Here is a 17,386-nt window from a genome sequence, read left to right as displayed (position 1 = left end):
TCAAACTGACAGGGATCGATCACCTTTTATCTAATGCACGATGAGTCGTTCTTTTGGTGTCTTTCGTTCCTTTTGCGCTATTTCAGAAATCCAGGTTATCCAACTCTCCGAAATATACATTTTAATGGAAAACGAGGGCAAGATCAGCAACACATTTGACGCTGGATTTTTTTCTGCGCTTTCCGCGCTGCATTGGCGGACTTCACAAACAACGGCTACCTCGACAGCCAATGTTAAATTTCTATTGTAGCGGGCTGTACCGTGATTCCCCGCAAGCTTCGTGACACCGTTGAAACAGCAGGCTAGCGCAGGCAGAGACGTCGACCAGAAACTGAAGTGAAACGTACCGAACTTATAACCACGGTAAATCGTATATACTGTGCTCCGTCCAGCATTTGACGCGCTTTTGAGTTAGCAATAAACCTAATCTGCGCATTGTGTTAGCAACAGGAGCGTGTTGCTATGCTCTTAACCATATGGCGTGCATGGTTGCGTGACAGGCAGCCACAGGAAGCAGCTGCAAAATGGACACATCCCACTAGGATCTATGCTGCAGTACAATACACATATCTGCGTCAGTAAGCTCGAAATCCCATAAATACAATACTCAAACCAAAGAGTGCAATAAGATAACAGCACTCGCTAAACAGCGTCTCAAACAATATGCAGATCCACAAGACAACAGTGAAGAAGTCGTTCGAGCTTGCACCGAGCCCTTTGTAACGAAGGCATTGACAAACACTCCGCCGTCGACAACTGCACCGAGAAAAGAGCTATCGGGACCGGAAGCTCTGGGACAGTCGTCTACGATTGACCACGCCCCTCACAGCGCTCTCCAGGCGAGGGATGGCCCTGCTGTTCTCAGGACAGCACGCTCGATGGCAACGCGGGGAAAAGCCAGGAGCGGTTCGATCGGCGGAATTAGCGATTATCTCGCCGGGCAGTTCGCGAGACGCGAGCATTACGGATACGGACCAACAGAGCCTTACAAGCCACGTGGGTTCGACGCACAAACGGTAAGGAAAATTCGTTCCACGAAGAAACTAATCACGGTGCATCCATATTCACGGCTTCATTGCGACAGCATTATATGCTCCATTACGTGAAAATCCGGCGCCGCCGCGTCTCCACAAAGCGAGACTACTAAAAATGGCCGACGGCGCAAACGGTAAAAACAGGTGAAAAATTCTCGGATTGAGGCGAAATTTCTCAGGGAGGTTAATTCGGTAAATTACGGTCTGGGTGGGAATCTAACCCGGGCTGCGAGACAAGCACGCTTCCAATATGCCACGGCGGCTCCATGGTTCTGGTTCACTAAAGGTGTGCCTAGTGCACGCGTCATGGGACACGTGACGGCGCCGCCAATGGGGAGGAGGTGTCGCCATGTCATGTTTGTATGAAACGAGCGTAATAAATAAAAACCATTAATGTCCCATTTAACGGCGCTAAGCGGTCATTCGAGTTATCAACTCCTCGCGGGCAAAGGAGCACGTTGAGACACTCGGCGCGTTTTGATTTGGCCTTACCGAGGCGTAGTTAGAATGCGGACGAGAGCTTGCGCAGACAAGGAACGCGCGGAAAAACAATCACTTCACCAAAGGAACTATAATGCTTTCACATTCCCCACTTAAGTTGTCTAAAGTGTCTCTGCCGAATGTCTGATGCACACCAAAACCTTAGCACTTGCAAGGGCGTTTTTTTTTCGTTGCGCACTTTTCAGAAAGCTGCCTGCGCTCAAACGGCAGACCTAGTGTTTAAATGATCAACGTGATAAGCACTGAGGCACTGTCGTGAGTTCATTCATGTAGGAGAAGGCACTGCCCAAGAAACAAAATTTTCGCCAACCTATCTTATCGTCTAAAAAGTCAGCACTTCCTACGCAGTGCTGCTCCAATTCGGTGGTGACATTTCAATTAGTTTTCAATTGCCAGGTTAATACTCTCTCTAACTATCTCATTAATGGATATCTAGTGTAGAAATAGTACTTCAGAATTCAATACAAAATATACAATATTGATGGCATTTCAGCAACAAAAAAATTCTAATGCAGGATACAGCTCTTAAATGGCAGCACCTAGAGACAAATGAGTTGCGTGCAACAAGTTTGCACTTTGCAGAAAGTATTTTAGTGCTGTGTACGAAGACGTTCAAGAATTGCTTGGTTGCAACTGAATCAACCTTTTCCTTATAACCATCTAAGAAAATTCAACGAAATTCTCGACTCATCAAACCCCTTGCTGATAAGTCGGACATGGTTGTGAAAACACGGGCTTTCAATAGTTCCTTTGAGCTCATGCTTCTTTTGTAGTATAAAAAGGCTCTGGCATCAACACATTTTATAACTCGTTCATGCCTAATATTGTGAAAGGTAATGAAAATTTTCGAACAGCCCTATGTGACCACTCGATGACTATTTCCAGACCCACTGCACTGCGACCACTGTCATGCGGGCCACATCAATAACGTAGGTGAAAAACGCCGATTCGATTGGCACCTGTTGCAGTTTATCCACTGCGCGGATTGCTCCTATGACTAGTGTTTCCGTAAGCACTGAAAAACATAAAGTTGTATGAGCAAGAATTACTCGGGGGCAGCCAGGCCATTATTGGAATTTTGTGGGGGCTCTGTGAAACCAGTCGAGCCCACAAAAAGAATCCTGTAATAAAGTGAATAACTTAATTTGCTCTTGTTAGCTCCTTGAGCAGCTTCGCACACAGAGCGCCCGTTTAAAGGGCTGCTCACCAGGCACCATCAAATATTTGTTATTCACGGTTTGTTGCAAAGCACCGTCTATGGAGCCTTTTACCGCAAGAGCTTTTTTTCAGTCGGTTCATTATTACAGGAGATTGGGCAAACTGACATGTTTCGTGCATGGTGCCCGCTGGTCAGCTTCACTGCAACCGTAAAAGATACCTCCATTTGGCTGGACTGGTATCTGCAAACTAGATTCCTTTCTTGCCTTCACCCACACTGGAGTCGAGGGGCTGCATCAAGTTTACCTCACAATTCCCACATCTTTGTTTCTTCTCTGCCTTTCTTGCTGCGCAGCGCACTTCTTGTGGTGGTTTTAAGCGTTCTGCGTTCGATGAGTAACCGAAGCCGCGTACCGTAATCGCTGCCCAAGCAGGCAGTGCGGCTGACGAGTAGGCGTTTATGCGTGGGTTCTTGATCTCTCGGCAGGATGCGGGCCTCCCTCGCCGCGAAAGTCACGTGGTTTTGTTTCAAATCTGACCAGGTGTCCCGCCGTGCCGTGGTTAGATAGATGTGCTTACAGGATCGTCAGATCGGGCTCTGTGTACATGCCGTGCCTTCTTGCGATGAATAAACCTGGTGGCTTCCCTTTTGCAAAAAATGAATTCACTGTTCTCTGTCACGTTGCACACTAATATGCACTATTCTGATTGATGCGGCGCACCACTGTATAGTTTCTTAAGCTGGCCTCCCTCATTAAATTACGTTGCAGTCGCCTACTTCCCTTCCATGCGGCCAAGGATATCGGGACGAACACGGGCCCCAGAAACTCGAATCAGCGAGGCATTCAATTTCGCAACCCATTGTTGAACCCTCCGATCGAACGTTCCACAAGGTCGAGTGGGCAAGGCGCTCGACGTCGTTGCCTATGACAGAGTCACCCGATCAACGAAATGTTCGCTTCGAGCAGCAGCGCGTCAACGATTCCGGGAACAGAAAGAAGTCGAAGCGCCAGCGCACCGTGTTCCCGTATCTATATCCCGGTTCTCGAAACAGTAGTGGTTCGGCATTGACGTCCTCGACTTCGACGCGTGACTCGCCGCTGCGTGTTGGCCGCAACGTTGCCTTCGCGCCGCGTTTCCTCAACAACAGCCGATTCAAGGTAAGTAGGCGGCAGTATTCCTATGCTCCGTCGCAAGGTAGCACACCCCTTGGCACAGTCCGAATTCCACGCAGTCCGCGAGGATCCCGAGAAAATAATCGAATTTGATATTAACTGAACATGAAATTATTTTTTTAAGATGCCGGAAACTTCTAGGCGAGGCAGAGCCTAAAGATAATGAGTGCCTGGCAGTGGTACCTCGCCTGACACACTCCGTAATGCGGGGCGTAGTGCAATGCAAAAGTTATTGTACTGCAAATTTTCTACTTAAAGGAATAAGGACGCTTATTGCTTAAGTTCACAGTCAAGTAGTATACGAACAGGTTAGGCAACAAGGTTGACCATTGTATGTAGGTGGAGCTTCAATCACCACAAAGCATTTGCATGATACACACAAAAAATTCACTTGTGGAATGTTGGTTATTAAAGGAAGAAAACTACTTAGCATTCTAGTTCGTAACACACTATTAACAGTATTTTTGGCAGTGGGACTAACAATGTAATGCACAAGGTGCAATCATCAACAATCGTTTGCAAGATACACAACGAAAAAAAAACCATATGTAAATATAATTCTTATGCAGGCACTACTGTGTATGCCAGGCTTACGGCTTGTTTCATGTGCCTGCCGAGGCGTCGGTTCCTGGGTGTTACACACAATACCAAGGGAGAAATGGCAAAAAAGAGAACAAAAACCAACTTACTTTCCAAGCAATGGCAGATAGCATTCCATTGGACCTGTCCAGATACGTGGCGTTTGCATACATTGAATGTTTGGTGCATGATAGTTGGGACACCCTGTATAGTTGCCACGTTACGTGTGTATTTCGATATAACTCTTTGATCAGTAGCCGTTGACATGGAATCCATTAGGCTTACCGACTACATCGTGCTCTGTCAGTCGCAAAAATATAAATGCGCTTCATTGATAGCGTGGTGGTGGCAGGTGGGGGAGAGACACGTGGGCCACCTATCCACTGAGCACTGTGATCTCAAGATGTGGTAGTGCAGCCTGTGCATAAGCTCCACCCGGTCACGGCTGCAGCATAGCCCGGATCCTTAAACCTGTGACCGGTGGTACAGCGGCGAGTACCAGTAGAATGCCGGAAAGGAACTGAAGGCCTAGACTGATTGATACGGACACCGTTTGCCAACCACTGTGGTCATTAATGGCATGTTTAAAAAGTAAACATTCTTATCAAATATTTTTTGCAGAAGCACGTTCGTCGTGTTTGTGTAATGGTGCAGTAGGGTTCGTGCAATTTACGGTAGCAAGAAGAGAAACAGCAGTTGACGGCAATTGGGAAGGCTTTTTTGGATGTTTTTCGTTGGACTGCTCGGGCTGATTCGCGCCACAAGTATCGTCATGCAGTCATGGTGTCGACAGCGAATGCGCCGCACGCGCGTGACAGGTTAGGTCTTCAGAGACTCGAAAGACGCATAAACAATGTGGCTGGACAAACGACGAAACTAGACAGCATTCACGCACCAACACACTCAAGCGCGTAGGCATGCGCATATGATGGCTGCCAAGAAGGAACTAAGTGGACACACCATCTGGCAAATGCTCATTCGACTCGGCAGTGGAGCTAACGTTGAATTCGGTGTTCAGCTGCAGGCATGAACGTCGCGTGCAAGAACTCGTAACATTCCAGCTTTGCAGCTGTGAAGCTGTTCGCATACACTTGTCTTAGCGGAATCACGGCAGGTTTGGAGCGCGCGTCTCCTGCTTAGAGACGCGCGCTGCAGACCGATCGTGGCTCGACGGGCATGAACCGTCATGCCACACGCGCCGACGTTTTTTTTTATTGCGATAACAATTATATGGACACTCCAAAGCAGATTTCTGCCGTCGTCGTCGATGTCGCCGTCGCCGTGATGTTCCGTATGACGTCAATGGAGATGAAATCGTCGCCGCGCGCCGCCAAACGCTGTATGTGCGAGTGAAAGGACGCGAGGGACGCGCGCTTTCACGGGGAGTGAACCGACGGCGGAGAACAAACGCGCGTTTTGCGCCGTGCTCCCTTAAGGGCTGCAGAAGTAGGCGTCTTTTTCCTCCTTTACAATCACCATATATGTAGAGCAAACGCTCCTTCTTCCGACGCGCGAAAGGCCGTGGGGGGAGGGGAGGGGGAGGGAAGGGAGGCGACGTTTAGCTGCGGCACCAAGTGCCTATTTATATCAGAGGCTCCGGCAACAGTCACCAACGCCGCACGAATTTTGTGCGAACGCGGGCAAAACGCCGACGGCGTCGACAAGTTCTGCGTGTGGCCGGTGCCGCTGCATGTCCAAGTCTATACAGCTGATAAAGCTACTATCATTACTCCGTATAGCTCTCTACAAATTTGCTATCGCAATTGATGCTTCGCCTTTCAGGTGAAACTGCGACAACTTTTTGTTTGTTTGCGAGGGGGGTGGGGGAGGCTCGTTTCATGCACCGTCAAGGTTGGATGCCTGCAGCGCCACTGACAGTGTTCCTCCTCAGGCCTGCGTACTGAGAAGCCTGGTAGCCGCACGCTGTTTGTGCTGACCAGCAGCAGTTGCCTTGCGTGTTCCATCGCGTCAACCTGTCCTCACTGCGTATATCTAGAACACAATCTGAGGAACTTTAGCTCTATGCTAAACCGTGCTATCACTTTCAATGCTTCCCCCTTCTGGCAAAACTGTCAACTTTCTTGCGAGAGGCAAAACCCGCTTCAGTTTGTCCGATATCGTATGCCTGATGTTCCTTTCAACCGGGCACAGGTGCTCTTCAGGGCATGTCCAGCGGTGGTTATCTTGAGCGCCATAGTGCTGTCGGCTGCGCTGATCGCCTCCCTTCTGTTCGCCGGCTGGCGACTAGAAGCGGTGGCCGTGTGCCGCTCCAAACCCTGCCGTGAGTACGCACGTCTCCTTGCCGACTCAGTGAACACCTCACTGAACCCCTGCGCCGACTTCACCGGATTCGTGTGCTCCGGCTGGCGGCGACGCAAGCAGGTGTCCGTTCAGGAAGAGTGGATGCTGCTCGAACTTAACCGCGTGTCCCAACTTCTGCGCTCCGTGCACGTGCCTCTGGAGCATCAGAACGCGCTCCAAAAGTCTGCAGCGTTTCTGCGTAGCTGCGAAGCAGTGCGGAATGGCGACCTGGACGAAATGCCCAAGGTAAATAATTGTGATGGTTCATGTCGTGACGCAGCACAGCTGATTATATGAGAGACTGCAGTGAAGATCTCCACGTTAGTTTGGACCATTATGTTTTATTAAGGTGTTGCTAAATCTAAATATACGAGCATTTTTCGATTTCTTCAGCATCGAAATTGAGCCTCCAATGCCGAGACTAGAACCCACATACCACATACAGCCCAAAGTAATTGCGTAATGAGATTTGCTTGTTGTTTGGGCAGTTAATGCTAAAAACACACAGAAATTGAGAAGAAACTGACTTCAAGTGACCGGCCAGCCAACTCCGTTGAACTTATTGGCCAACTAGTAGGTTTAAGATTATCGCTCACAATATTTGCGCGAATGAACAAAAAGACACCTGAGAAGAGCCGGCGTGGGCACCACCCTTTCTTCCATTGGCACAGTAACTTCATGGTACACAGACAGTGAACGGAAAGGTATAGACGTTGAGGTATACAGAAACGCCACTGATGCTTTAACAGAAGTGAATTTGCTGTTTCCCATTCATGAAAAGCACCTCGAGTCCCATCCCAAATTATCGAAGAACTTCAAGGTGAATTCAAAGTCATGTAAACTTTTTGCGGAACATTTTTGATTATCTGAGCCTCGTAAGCGGCGCGGTTTATTCAATCACCGTGCGATTACATTACATTACGTTACTTGAAAGCAATGCAACGCCACAACTTATTGCCAATGCCAAAACGTGTATGAGGCCGCCCCCCCCCCCTCGCGCCTTCCACACGACAGGCTAAGCCATCTAGCGGGGTCTTCGTAAAATGCGTGCATTACGTGAGTTTGATTACGCTGAGCATAGGATAAACTTAACGGCGCATTCTTTGTCATTCTAGAGCAGGACATACCCAGTAGCACACACGTAATTACCTAAGGTCAAATATTTTCTTATGAGAGGGAAGCAGTCGTCGTAATTAAGCTGAATAGCATAGCAAGAAGCGGGGCTTGTTGGTTCAACATCGTAGAAGGCTACAGCGCTGAACGGATGAAGACCATGACAGGAGAGGCAAACAGAGAACACAGCGCTGACTTTCAACAACAATGTTTATTTTGCCGGTGCACAACAGTGAACACTTTACAAAAGAAAACAAGAACACAAATGCGCACAGAACCTACTCATAACGCTATTGCAGCCTGGTATTTGAATCTAGGAAGGTCAGCTCTTTTTTTACACGAGGCTATCGATGGACAACTGACGCACTTATTTATCGCCCGTGTACTTGTGGCATCCTCGATAATTTCTCTAGTAATGCTGGATTTGCTTCAAGATAACTTTTACATTTCTCGAAGACAGCTGCACCCACAGTCGCGACAGTGCACACCTAGATGACCTTGAATTGTGTTGTAAACATTGTAAACAAAGAAAGGACAAAGCATGAAAGTGTCAAACTCAAGAGATCAGACAAAATTTGTTGAACTGTCAAAACTGATCAAGTAGAAAGTAAGGGATATTCGAAATTCTAACGTGGGAAAGATTGAGGAAGCAGTAAAATATGTACGCAGCAATAAATCAGTGAGAAGAAAACTTGGCAAAGGACCAGGCAAATGTATGCACTGAAAGATAAGCAGGGTAATATCAGCAGTTTGGATGACATAGTAAAAACATCGGAAGAATTCTATACTGACATGTAGACTGCCCAGAGCAGCCAAGCTACTTTCATTCGAAATATTGACGATCAGGATACAGAGGTTCCTTTTATAACTAGCGATGAACTTAGAAAGGGCTTGTAAGACATGACCTGGGGAAAAGCGGCTAGAAAATGCGGAATAACAGTCGATTTAATGAAAGATGCAGGAGCTGTCGTGCTTGAAAAGCTTGCAGCCCTTTATTAGCGCCGAGAACGACCTACAGGGGCGCTGCGAGCGCCGCTCACGTGACGTCAGGGCACAGACTCGCGCCTGTCGTCTGCTACCGTTCGGGCGCTGTCCGGGCACCTTCTGCAGTGTTTCCGTTTGTTCGCTGCCGTTCCCTGTGCTTGTGTACTTATCACAGTCATCTCAAATACATTTTACGACATCTTCAATTGCGCAAACTTATTCAAAGAGCTTATTTCCTAGATGACAATTTATTTCTCAAGGGCAACGCTGCAACGCCAGCCAAAGGAGCTCCGACCAGCCCATTGCGTGTTTTTCATGCGCGGATCTAGACTTTGCAGATTGAGGGACTAACTAATAAAAAAGCATAAATAGCACGTGACTAACAAAAGCATAAACGCATAAACATAGCACATAAGAATCCTGTTAGGATACCATACATACATAAGACTGCTACGTTTACCTTGATTTTAACCCATTAAAGAGTGTTTGCTTATGACGAGTAGCTCACGATATGATATCTAATTTTTCATTTCTTCACAGAAACGCTCGGCAGTAACACCAGGACCTGACAGTGCACTTTAGATTCAACCAGCACCACTTGTTCCTTTAACTGCTTCTCAAAATTAGGCCTTTCTTCATCGGTCAATTTCAAGTGGCGGTAATTTGAACTAAAGCTAATTGAGGCTTACAGCTATTTGCAGAATATGCAAAGGAATGTACCAATATTTATTCACTGTTCCGTGCTACGCGTTAAACTCACTTTTGCAATCTACTGCTGCTTGTTCCTTGAGGAACAGACACCACGAATCTGTTGGGCGAACTGACACAGACTGCCCGGCCCAAATTGTTTAGTGAAATATGCCTTTTGGACCACATGACTGCAGATAGAAAGAAGCCGAAGCCTCATTCATTAGTATGAGGATTACTGAAGATATCATTATTCCCCTGTGGAGGTCAAAAATTATATGAATTTATTTGAGGCTTGTGGTGTCTTCTCTATGAGGCGGGTATGTGAGGTTCTTTTTATGTACTAACGAAGAAAATAGTTCTCAGTTTGTGTAGTAAGACAACGCAGGATCGTGACATGATGAGGCAGAAGGCGTTTGAATTTTCCTCTTCAGCGCAGCCAAAGCTGCGCTGTATAGCCTCGAGTATACCTTAGACCTTGCAATTGGCGCTTAAAGAACTGCTTCATGGTTTCATTTCTAAGTTGTAGTGAACTGATGGGTTTCGCGAATAATGCGTGCCTCGCCATAACCACAGTCGGAAGATTTAGTTGCGTAAGGGCTGTGCCATGATATCGGTAAAGGCAACTGAGGTCACTATGACACATTTTCTCGCGTGCAGTTGATAGGCTCTCGATCTTAACCACGAAACTGTTCTTTCAGGTGATTGCTGTAATGCTATTCGTGAAATATATACATACTATACGTGACGCGCCGTCGTGTTAACAGCCATGAGCAATGCGTTTCCTGGGTGCCTATCTCAGAGAACGGTGAAAGTGTTAGCAAACGTTTTCATGCAAAATGCGCCCCTAACTGTTCCTTTTGCGCATTAATAAAGTAACCATATTTGACTAGAACAACTCGCCCCAGTAAAAAGAATCGTCATGAAAGATTAGCTGTGCAGTTTCCTTCTAACACGCATTTATAATATTGACATCCAATACCAATACCAAGATTTTCTTCCTTGTAAAATGCAATGTCTCTCATAGTTAAGCACTAAGGGAATGTTAAGTGTTTTGCGGAGCATCATACACACAAAGTTTATGGACAGACCCATTGCACAACCAGTAGACCCCTTCAATGCTACATAACTTGCGGTATCCACGCCGAATATTTTATCGACTCGCGGTTTTGAAGAAGAAACTGCCGTTCAGGCATGGCAGTAAAAAGAAGCCGGCATATCCTTCAATAAGTACGGCTGAAGCCACCAATACCCTAAGCATGCACGAAGGGAACGGCGCGCGCAGCAGCCGAGCGAGCGCCGTCCTGGCCGTGACGTCACTCGTAGAGGGAGCCACTCGAACTTCTCGCAGCTAATAGGAAAAACTCCACGACTTCAAGTTCACCAGAGAAGTGGAAGTATGCCAACGTTAAACCTATAAGAAGGGAGACTTAAAGAGGTGAAGAATCATAGGCCCATTAGCTTGCATTCAGTACTGCACAAAATACTCACAAAGACACTTTGCAATAGAATCAGGGCAACACTTCAGTCAACCAAGAAAACAGGCTGGCTTCAGGAACGAATATTCTACGATTGAGCATAACCATGTCATCAATCAGACTATCGAGAAATCTGCGGAGTACAATCAGCCTCTCTATATGGCTTTGCATTTGCTTCAGTACAGATACCACTAGTCCTAGAGGCATTGCGTAATCAAGGAGTATAGGTGGCATACGTGAATACCCTGGGAAGTATCTTCAAAGATTCCAGAGCTACATTGCTTCTCCACAAAAAAGTAGGAAGTTAACTATCAAGAAATGGGTCAGGCAAAGGACAGAATCCCTCCAATGCTAATCACTGCATGCTTAGAAGAAGTAGTCAAGCTCTTTGACTGGGAAGGCTTAGGAGAGAGCATCAACAGCGAATATATCAGCAACCTTCGGTTTGCAGATGACATTGTCCTATTCAGCAACAATGGCGAATGAATTACAACAAATGATTGAGGACCTTACTCGAGAAAGTGTAAGAATTGGGTTGAAGATGAATATGCAGAAGACAAAGATATAGTTCGATAGCCTCGCAAGGGAACAAGAATTCAGGATCACCAGTCAGCCTCTAGAGTCTGTAAAGCAATACGTTTATCTAGGTCAATTACTCATAGGGGACCCTGATCATGAGAAAGAAATTTACAGAAGAATAAAATTGGGTTGGAGTGCATACGGCAGGAATTGCTAAATCCTGACCGGGAGCTTACCACTGTCGTTGAAAAGAAAAGTGTACAATAATTGCATTCTACCGGTGCTAACATATGGGGCAGAAACTTGGAGGTTAACAAAGAAGCTCGAGAACAAGTTAAGGACCGCACAAAGAGCGATGGAACGAAAAATCTTAGGCCTAACGTTAAGAGACAGGAAGAGAGCGGTGTGGATCAGAGAACAAACGGGGATAGCTGATGTTCTAGTTGACATTAAGCGGAAGAAATGGAGCTGGGCAGGCCATGTAATGCGTAGGATGGATAACCGGTGGACAATTAGTGTTACAGAATGGATACCAAGAGAAGGTAAGCGCACTCGAGAGAGAGAGAAATAGAAGAGAGGAAAGGCAGGGAGGTTTCTAGGTGGGGTGATGAAGTTAGGAAATTTGCAGGTGCAAGTTGGAATCAGCTAGCGCAAGACATGGGTAATTGGAGACCTCATGGAGAGACTTTCGTCCTGCAGTGTACATAAATAGGCTCATGATGATGATGATTAGGTAGCGGGAGCTCAAGAAATAGAGGATCCATAGTTATGGGACGCTATTGGTCAGGCATACAACAGACCGCAAAAGGTGTGAAATGCTGTCTGGGTTTTTGTCTTCGCAAGGCTGCATGTAGATGCTATGTCAAAAACTCCCGAATACTGTCACGGTATGTCTCGCAGGAGAAACAGTTTCTCAATTCATTCATAAGCACGTCTCGTGTGGGAGCTTAACCTTACACCAAACCATTGCAAGGAATGATATATTGTGGACAAAGAGGTCCGACTATACCCGCACCTAGAAGACACATGACTGTCACTGAGCCGGGGACATCTGTATAGTGTTTTACGAATGCTACTATTGAAAGGTATATAACGTACTCTGTCGTACACATCCCCCCTTCAGTGTTCCAGGCTGTCACAGGCACATTTATATGAATGCACAGAAAGTAATCAAGAAATTTGGAGATCACAGCTTCCTCACACGTTTTTTTTTTTTTTGAAAAATATGCGCACGCAACCATACAAACAATCCCAGACACAATCCAACTAAAAAAAGTGATCTTCATGAATAATATTTCGTTTGCTGTTGAAGCACAGATGCGGATTTTGGGCAGCGGATAACTCTGTCATTGCAATTTTCTTTCATTCACTATCGCTTTCTGTAGTCTGTACTTTCCTGACTGACCTCCGCGTTTATATCATCGTCTTTATAGCCCCTTACTTCTTTGCCTCTAACTATTGAATGTGTGTCAAAAAGCCGAAATAAGCACTCTTTAACCCTTTCGTTACCAGGGTCATTGAATGTGAGTCACGCCTGACCAAGGAGCGCCACTCGCAATTTCAAGGCTACCGACTCTCACGAATTTTCTGCACCATTTTACCCGCAGTATATGTAGTGAACTTACGTTTTCTGAGTAGTTCTTTTCGTATTTTTTTTTTTTGCCACGAGGAAACAATTTTTAACGAGCGCGTTCAGAAGCATAATGAGCTATTTTGAAGGAAGCGGGCATTCCGTTTGCTGAGCTGCTGTACGAACGACATCGGTCTTGCGATGCTGCTGGGTTCTAACACTGTTATTTGTATGTGATTATAGCAATGAACTTGAGGGCAATGTAAGATTATTACATCTTTATTCGGGCGATGGGCACCCCCGAAAAAACTCTAGCCGTCTTCAGGTGTTTGGCGGCAGTTTCGCTTTCTGCCTGTTGGTGACTGACGAATTTTTTGTGTCAACTAAGATGCCATAATAATGTTGGCAATATTACGTCTTTTATTTTGGATGGCTCTTTAGCATATGTCGGAGGTTTGTAGCTGCCAACAAGGCGCAGTTGAATATTTTCCAGAATATTTCTTGCACCTAGTGCAAAGAGGCAGTTTCCAGTAGATGGATTTTTTTTTGTAACTCACGTAGCTAATGAGATAGAACATTGAAACTATCATGCACTGAAGGTAATAAAAGAGAAATATTTAGCATACTTAGGTTAATCTTTTTCTTTTATTTTGTGGTATCACACCATGATATTGTAAACATTTTCAGTAATTTTTAGTGCATGTTACCTTCCACAACCTATTACATAATATGCCCTAACAAATAAATTTTTTTAAGTTTGGAAAGTACAATGTTTGAGCTTCCTATTGGTATAGAACATGCAGTGTAACCATGATGGTTTAGCCTCTAACAAATTCTGATTAGAGCATTCAAAAATAATGGATGCGATTTTTTAATGTAATGAAAGAGTTAAAGCACACACATGTCCTTGCAAAGGGGAACATGCAATGGCCTCACCACACTGAACTAGGAGGTCACTTAATGCCCAGGTGTGTTTCATGGTCTCTGTTGCACCAAGAAAAAGTATTCAGAAATTCCGATGGAGTTGTCTAAGTATCCACTGGAGTTGTCAAACTTCAAGTTAGCGCACCCACAAATTTTAAGTTCGTCCACCCCGAAATTTCAGTTGGCCCAACCACAAATGTCAAGTTGGCCCTCCTCCAAATTTAGGTTGGCCCACCCTAACATTTATGTTCCCCCCACACCCAAATTTCAAGTCGGCCCACCACCAAACTGTATGATCCTGTACGCAGTTAGTAGATATTTTAGTAGTATCAAGGCATAGACCGATTTCAGCTCTTTCTGGGCTGTGCACAGAAGCCTCCTTGCGCAGTAGACGGCTCCAGCTGAAGTTTCCCCACCCGAGTTTCTTTACCGCGCATCCAAAACACGGCACATGAGCTCGTTTGCATTCTGCCCACTTGGGAAATGCGACCGCCGCCACCACGAATCGTACCCTCAACCTTTAAATCGCGCATGAGACGGAAAACCCGGCGTTGTCGTCGTTGGCGTGACCACAATGGTCCAAAAAGAGCCCAAGTGAGCCAATCGAGGCAGTTGATGGTCAGTTAAGGCAAAGGTAATCAAGGTTAACCTAATTAAAGCACTGTGATTTAAAGGGAAGTTTCTTAATGCGAAGTTAAGGCAGGTTTAATTAAGATCGACTTCATTACGGCACTCAAACCCACGACCATTGATGGGAGTCGTACTCGCGACCTTTTTTCTTAACTAAGGATAAGCTAATTAATGCAAATGAAATTACGATGAGTTATTTACAACACTCGAACCCACAACCTCTGAGGAAGTCGAACCCGCGACCATTGGTGGGAGTCGAACATACGACCTTTGGGGTTAAGGCAAGTTAGTTAAGGCCCAGCTAATTAAGGTAGAGTTAGTAAGGATAGAGTTTATTATGACACTCGAACCCACTAGAATTAGTGTTAATTAGGGCGAAGTTAATTAAGACAAATGTAGCGAAGGATACGAACGCCATTGTGGGTCATGCTCTCCCGCCCTTTCTAGTGGGTCGATCCCTCCTGCGCTTTCATCGAGAAACGCCGCTCGTGCTGAGATCTCGGGCCTTGAACTAACGGCCGGTCCAAAAGGCTGGTGCCTAATAAACGCCTTTACAAGTGGTGGAGAGTGCTTCTGCCTACAGCGTGAATCCTGGAGCTTCGATCCCGTACCCTTCGTTCAACCATGCCACAAGACGCATCCCAGCAAGTGCCACCTACCCCACCCCAGCAAGCGCCTCCTCAGTCTGTCATGTGCTCTGGTGTGCCTCGCCACAGGGACCCTGCCATCTTCATCGCCGCGGACGAAACCGACGTGGAGGATTGGCTGACAACGTATGAGAGGGTCAGCCGTCACAACAAATGGGACGACCCCGCAAAGCTAAGCAACGTTGTCTTCTATCTCGCGGGTGTCGCCAGTCTCTGGTACAGCAACCATGAGACCGATTTTCCGACGTGGTCCTCGTTCAAGACTTCTTTGGTGGCGGTGTTTGGTCGCCCTGCGGTGCGCAAGCTGCGAGCGGAATCGCGTTTGCGAGAACGTGCACAGCAGCCGGGTGAATCATTTACCAGCTACATCGAAGATGTTCTGGACTTGTGCAGACGAGTCAACGCGACGATGTCGGAATCCGACAAAATAAGAAATGTCATGAAAGGGATTGAAGACGATGCGTTCAACATGCTGCTTGCGAAGAATCCTCAGTACGTGACCGACATCGTCTCTCTATGCCAAAGCTACGAGGAGCTACGAAGGCAGCGCTCCTTGACACGTCGCCCTTCATCGCGTGACGGACACATTGCTGGTTTGGCCACCATCTCCGACGAGACAGCACTGCTGACAGAAGTGAAAGCGTTCGTTCGGGAGGAAGTTGCACGCCAACTCTCCTTGCTAACCTTCGCTCAGCCACCGCATGTGCAACAGCCCGCAACGAATGTTATGCCCCCGCTCCGTCGCGTGATCGAGCGGGAAATCGCCGAGGTCTTGCCAGACCAGCATCACCATCGTCCTGCGGCCGCTCCACTAAGCTACGCCGATGTCGTCGCGACGCCCCAACATGTTCCGAAGGCTGCACCACTCAGCTACGCTGAAGTCGTCGCGAGGCCTCAACCACTCTCTCCGAGTGTGCCTCTCTGTTATGGCGACATTGCGGCTGGGCCTCGACCGCAGCCCGCCATGCCGTCATACCAGCAACGCGACCTCTTACATGGATGGGACCTGCCCCAGCGAACCAATGGCGTACTTCCGACAACCGGCCAATATGCTTTGCGTGCGAATATGCCGGTCACGTCGCTCGTTATTGTGATCGCGCTCAGCAGCCTAGTGCCGCATCAGCGGTGACAAGCCAGTTCAACCGTCCATATTACGAACCCCATTCGGCTATGTCACCGACTTTGCGCCCGACGCCAACTACCCGCCGTTCACCGTCTCCACGCCGTCGCTCAGTGTCACCGATGCGACCCCGTCTCGTAACTCGGGACGAGGAAAACTAATCGTCGCAATCCAAGAGGGAAGGGCTGCGGCGCGGTCGAAACGTGAAAGTCCTCAACGCAGTCCTTCAAATGTGATCGAAGTGTTTGTTGACGGTGTTCGCGCATCTGCACGCGTGGACACTGGAGCCGCCGTATGTGTTATGGACGCTAAGCTTTGCCGCTAACTTCGGAAAGTCACGACGCCGCTTTCTGGACTGTCCCTCCGCACAGCCAGTGCTCAGCATATCCACCCCTTAGCGGCTTGCACTGCTCGTATTGTTATTGACGACGTCCTGTACGCCATAGAATTCATAATCCTCACCTCGTGTTCTCACGACGTTATCCTCGGCTGGGATTTCCTCTCGCGCCACAATGCCGTTATCAATTGCGCACGGGCCGAGATGGAACTCTCGCCGCTGTTAGATTTGCCGATCACCGACAATACTTCCCTGTCGAGGAAGCTAATTGTCCACGACGACACCCACGTTCCTCCCCGCGCGTCAACAGTCGTGCCCATGTACTGCAGCAGAATCTCAGACGCTGTTGCACTGCTGGCTCCATCTGACCACTTCCTTATACAGACAGGCCTGCTGCTACCTTTTGCGACAGTGGACATCAAGCAGGGCTACAGCACCATTTTCGTTTGCAACCCGTTCCCATACCCTGTCATGCTGCTCCGAGGGGAATGTCTAGGCAATGTCGAAGCGATTGAAGACGTGCAAGTTATGGACGTGCCCGATGAAAATTACTGCCCTAGTTCTAGTGCGCTCACCGCTATTTCTGCCTGTGAGGGACCGTCCAGTGATGTGTTTGATTCTTTTATTGC

The 17,386-nt window shown here is 47.3% G+C and overlaps 1 protein-coding gene across 1 annotated transcript in view; it reads left to right on the top strand.

Moving 5' to 3' along the window:
- The window catches only part of LOC119432606 (uncharacterized), a 63,819-nt gene that overhangs the window by 34,518 nt on the left and 11,915 nt on the right, over positions 1-17,386 (top strand). Inside the window, exon 3 of the mRNA XM_037699766.2 lies at positions 6,599-6,994. Coding sequence (XP_037555694.2) covers positions 6,599-6,994 — 396 coding nt within the window. The remainder of the gene's footprint in view (positions 1-6,598; positions 6,995-17,386) is intronic.

Source organism: Dermacentor silvarum, chromosome 11 (genome assembly GCF_013339745.2).
Source record: "Dermacentor silvarum isolate Dsil-2018 chromosome 11, BIME_Dsil_1.4, whole genome shotgun sequence".
NCBI classification, from domain to species: domain Eukaryota; kingdom Metazoa; phylum Arthropoda; class Arachnida; order Ixodida; family Ixodidae; genus Dermacentor; species Dermacentor silvarum.
This window is presented reverse-complemented; position numbering and strand designations above follow the sequence as displayed.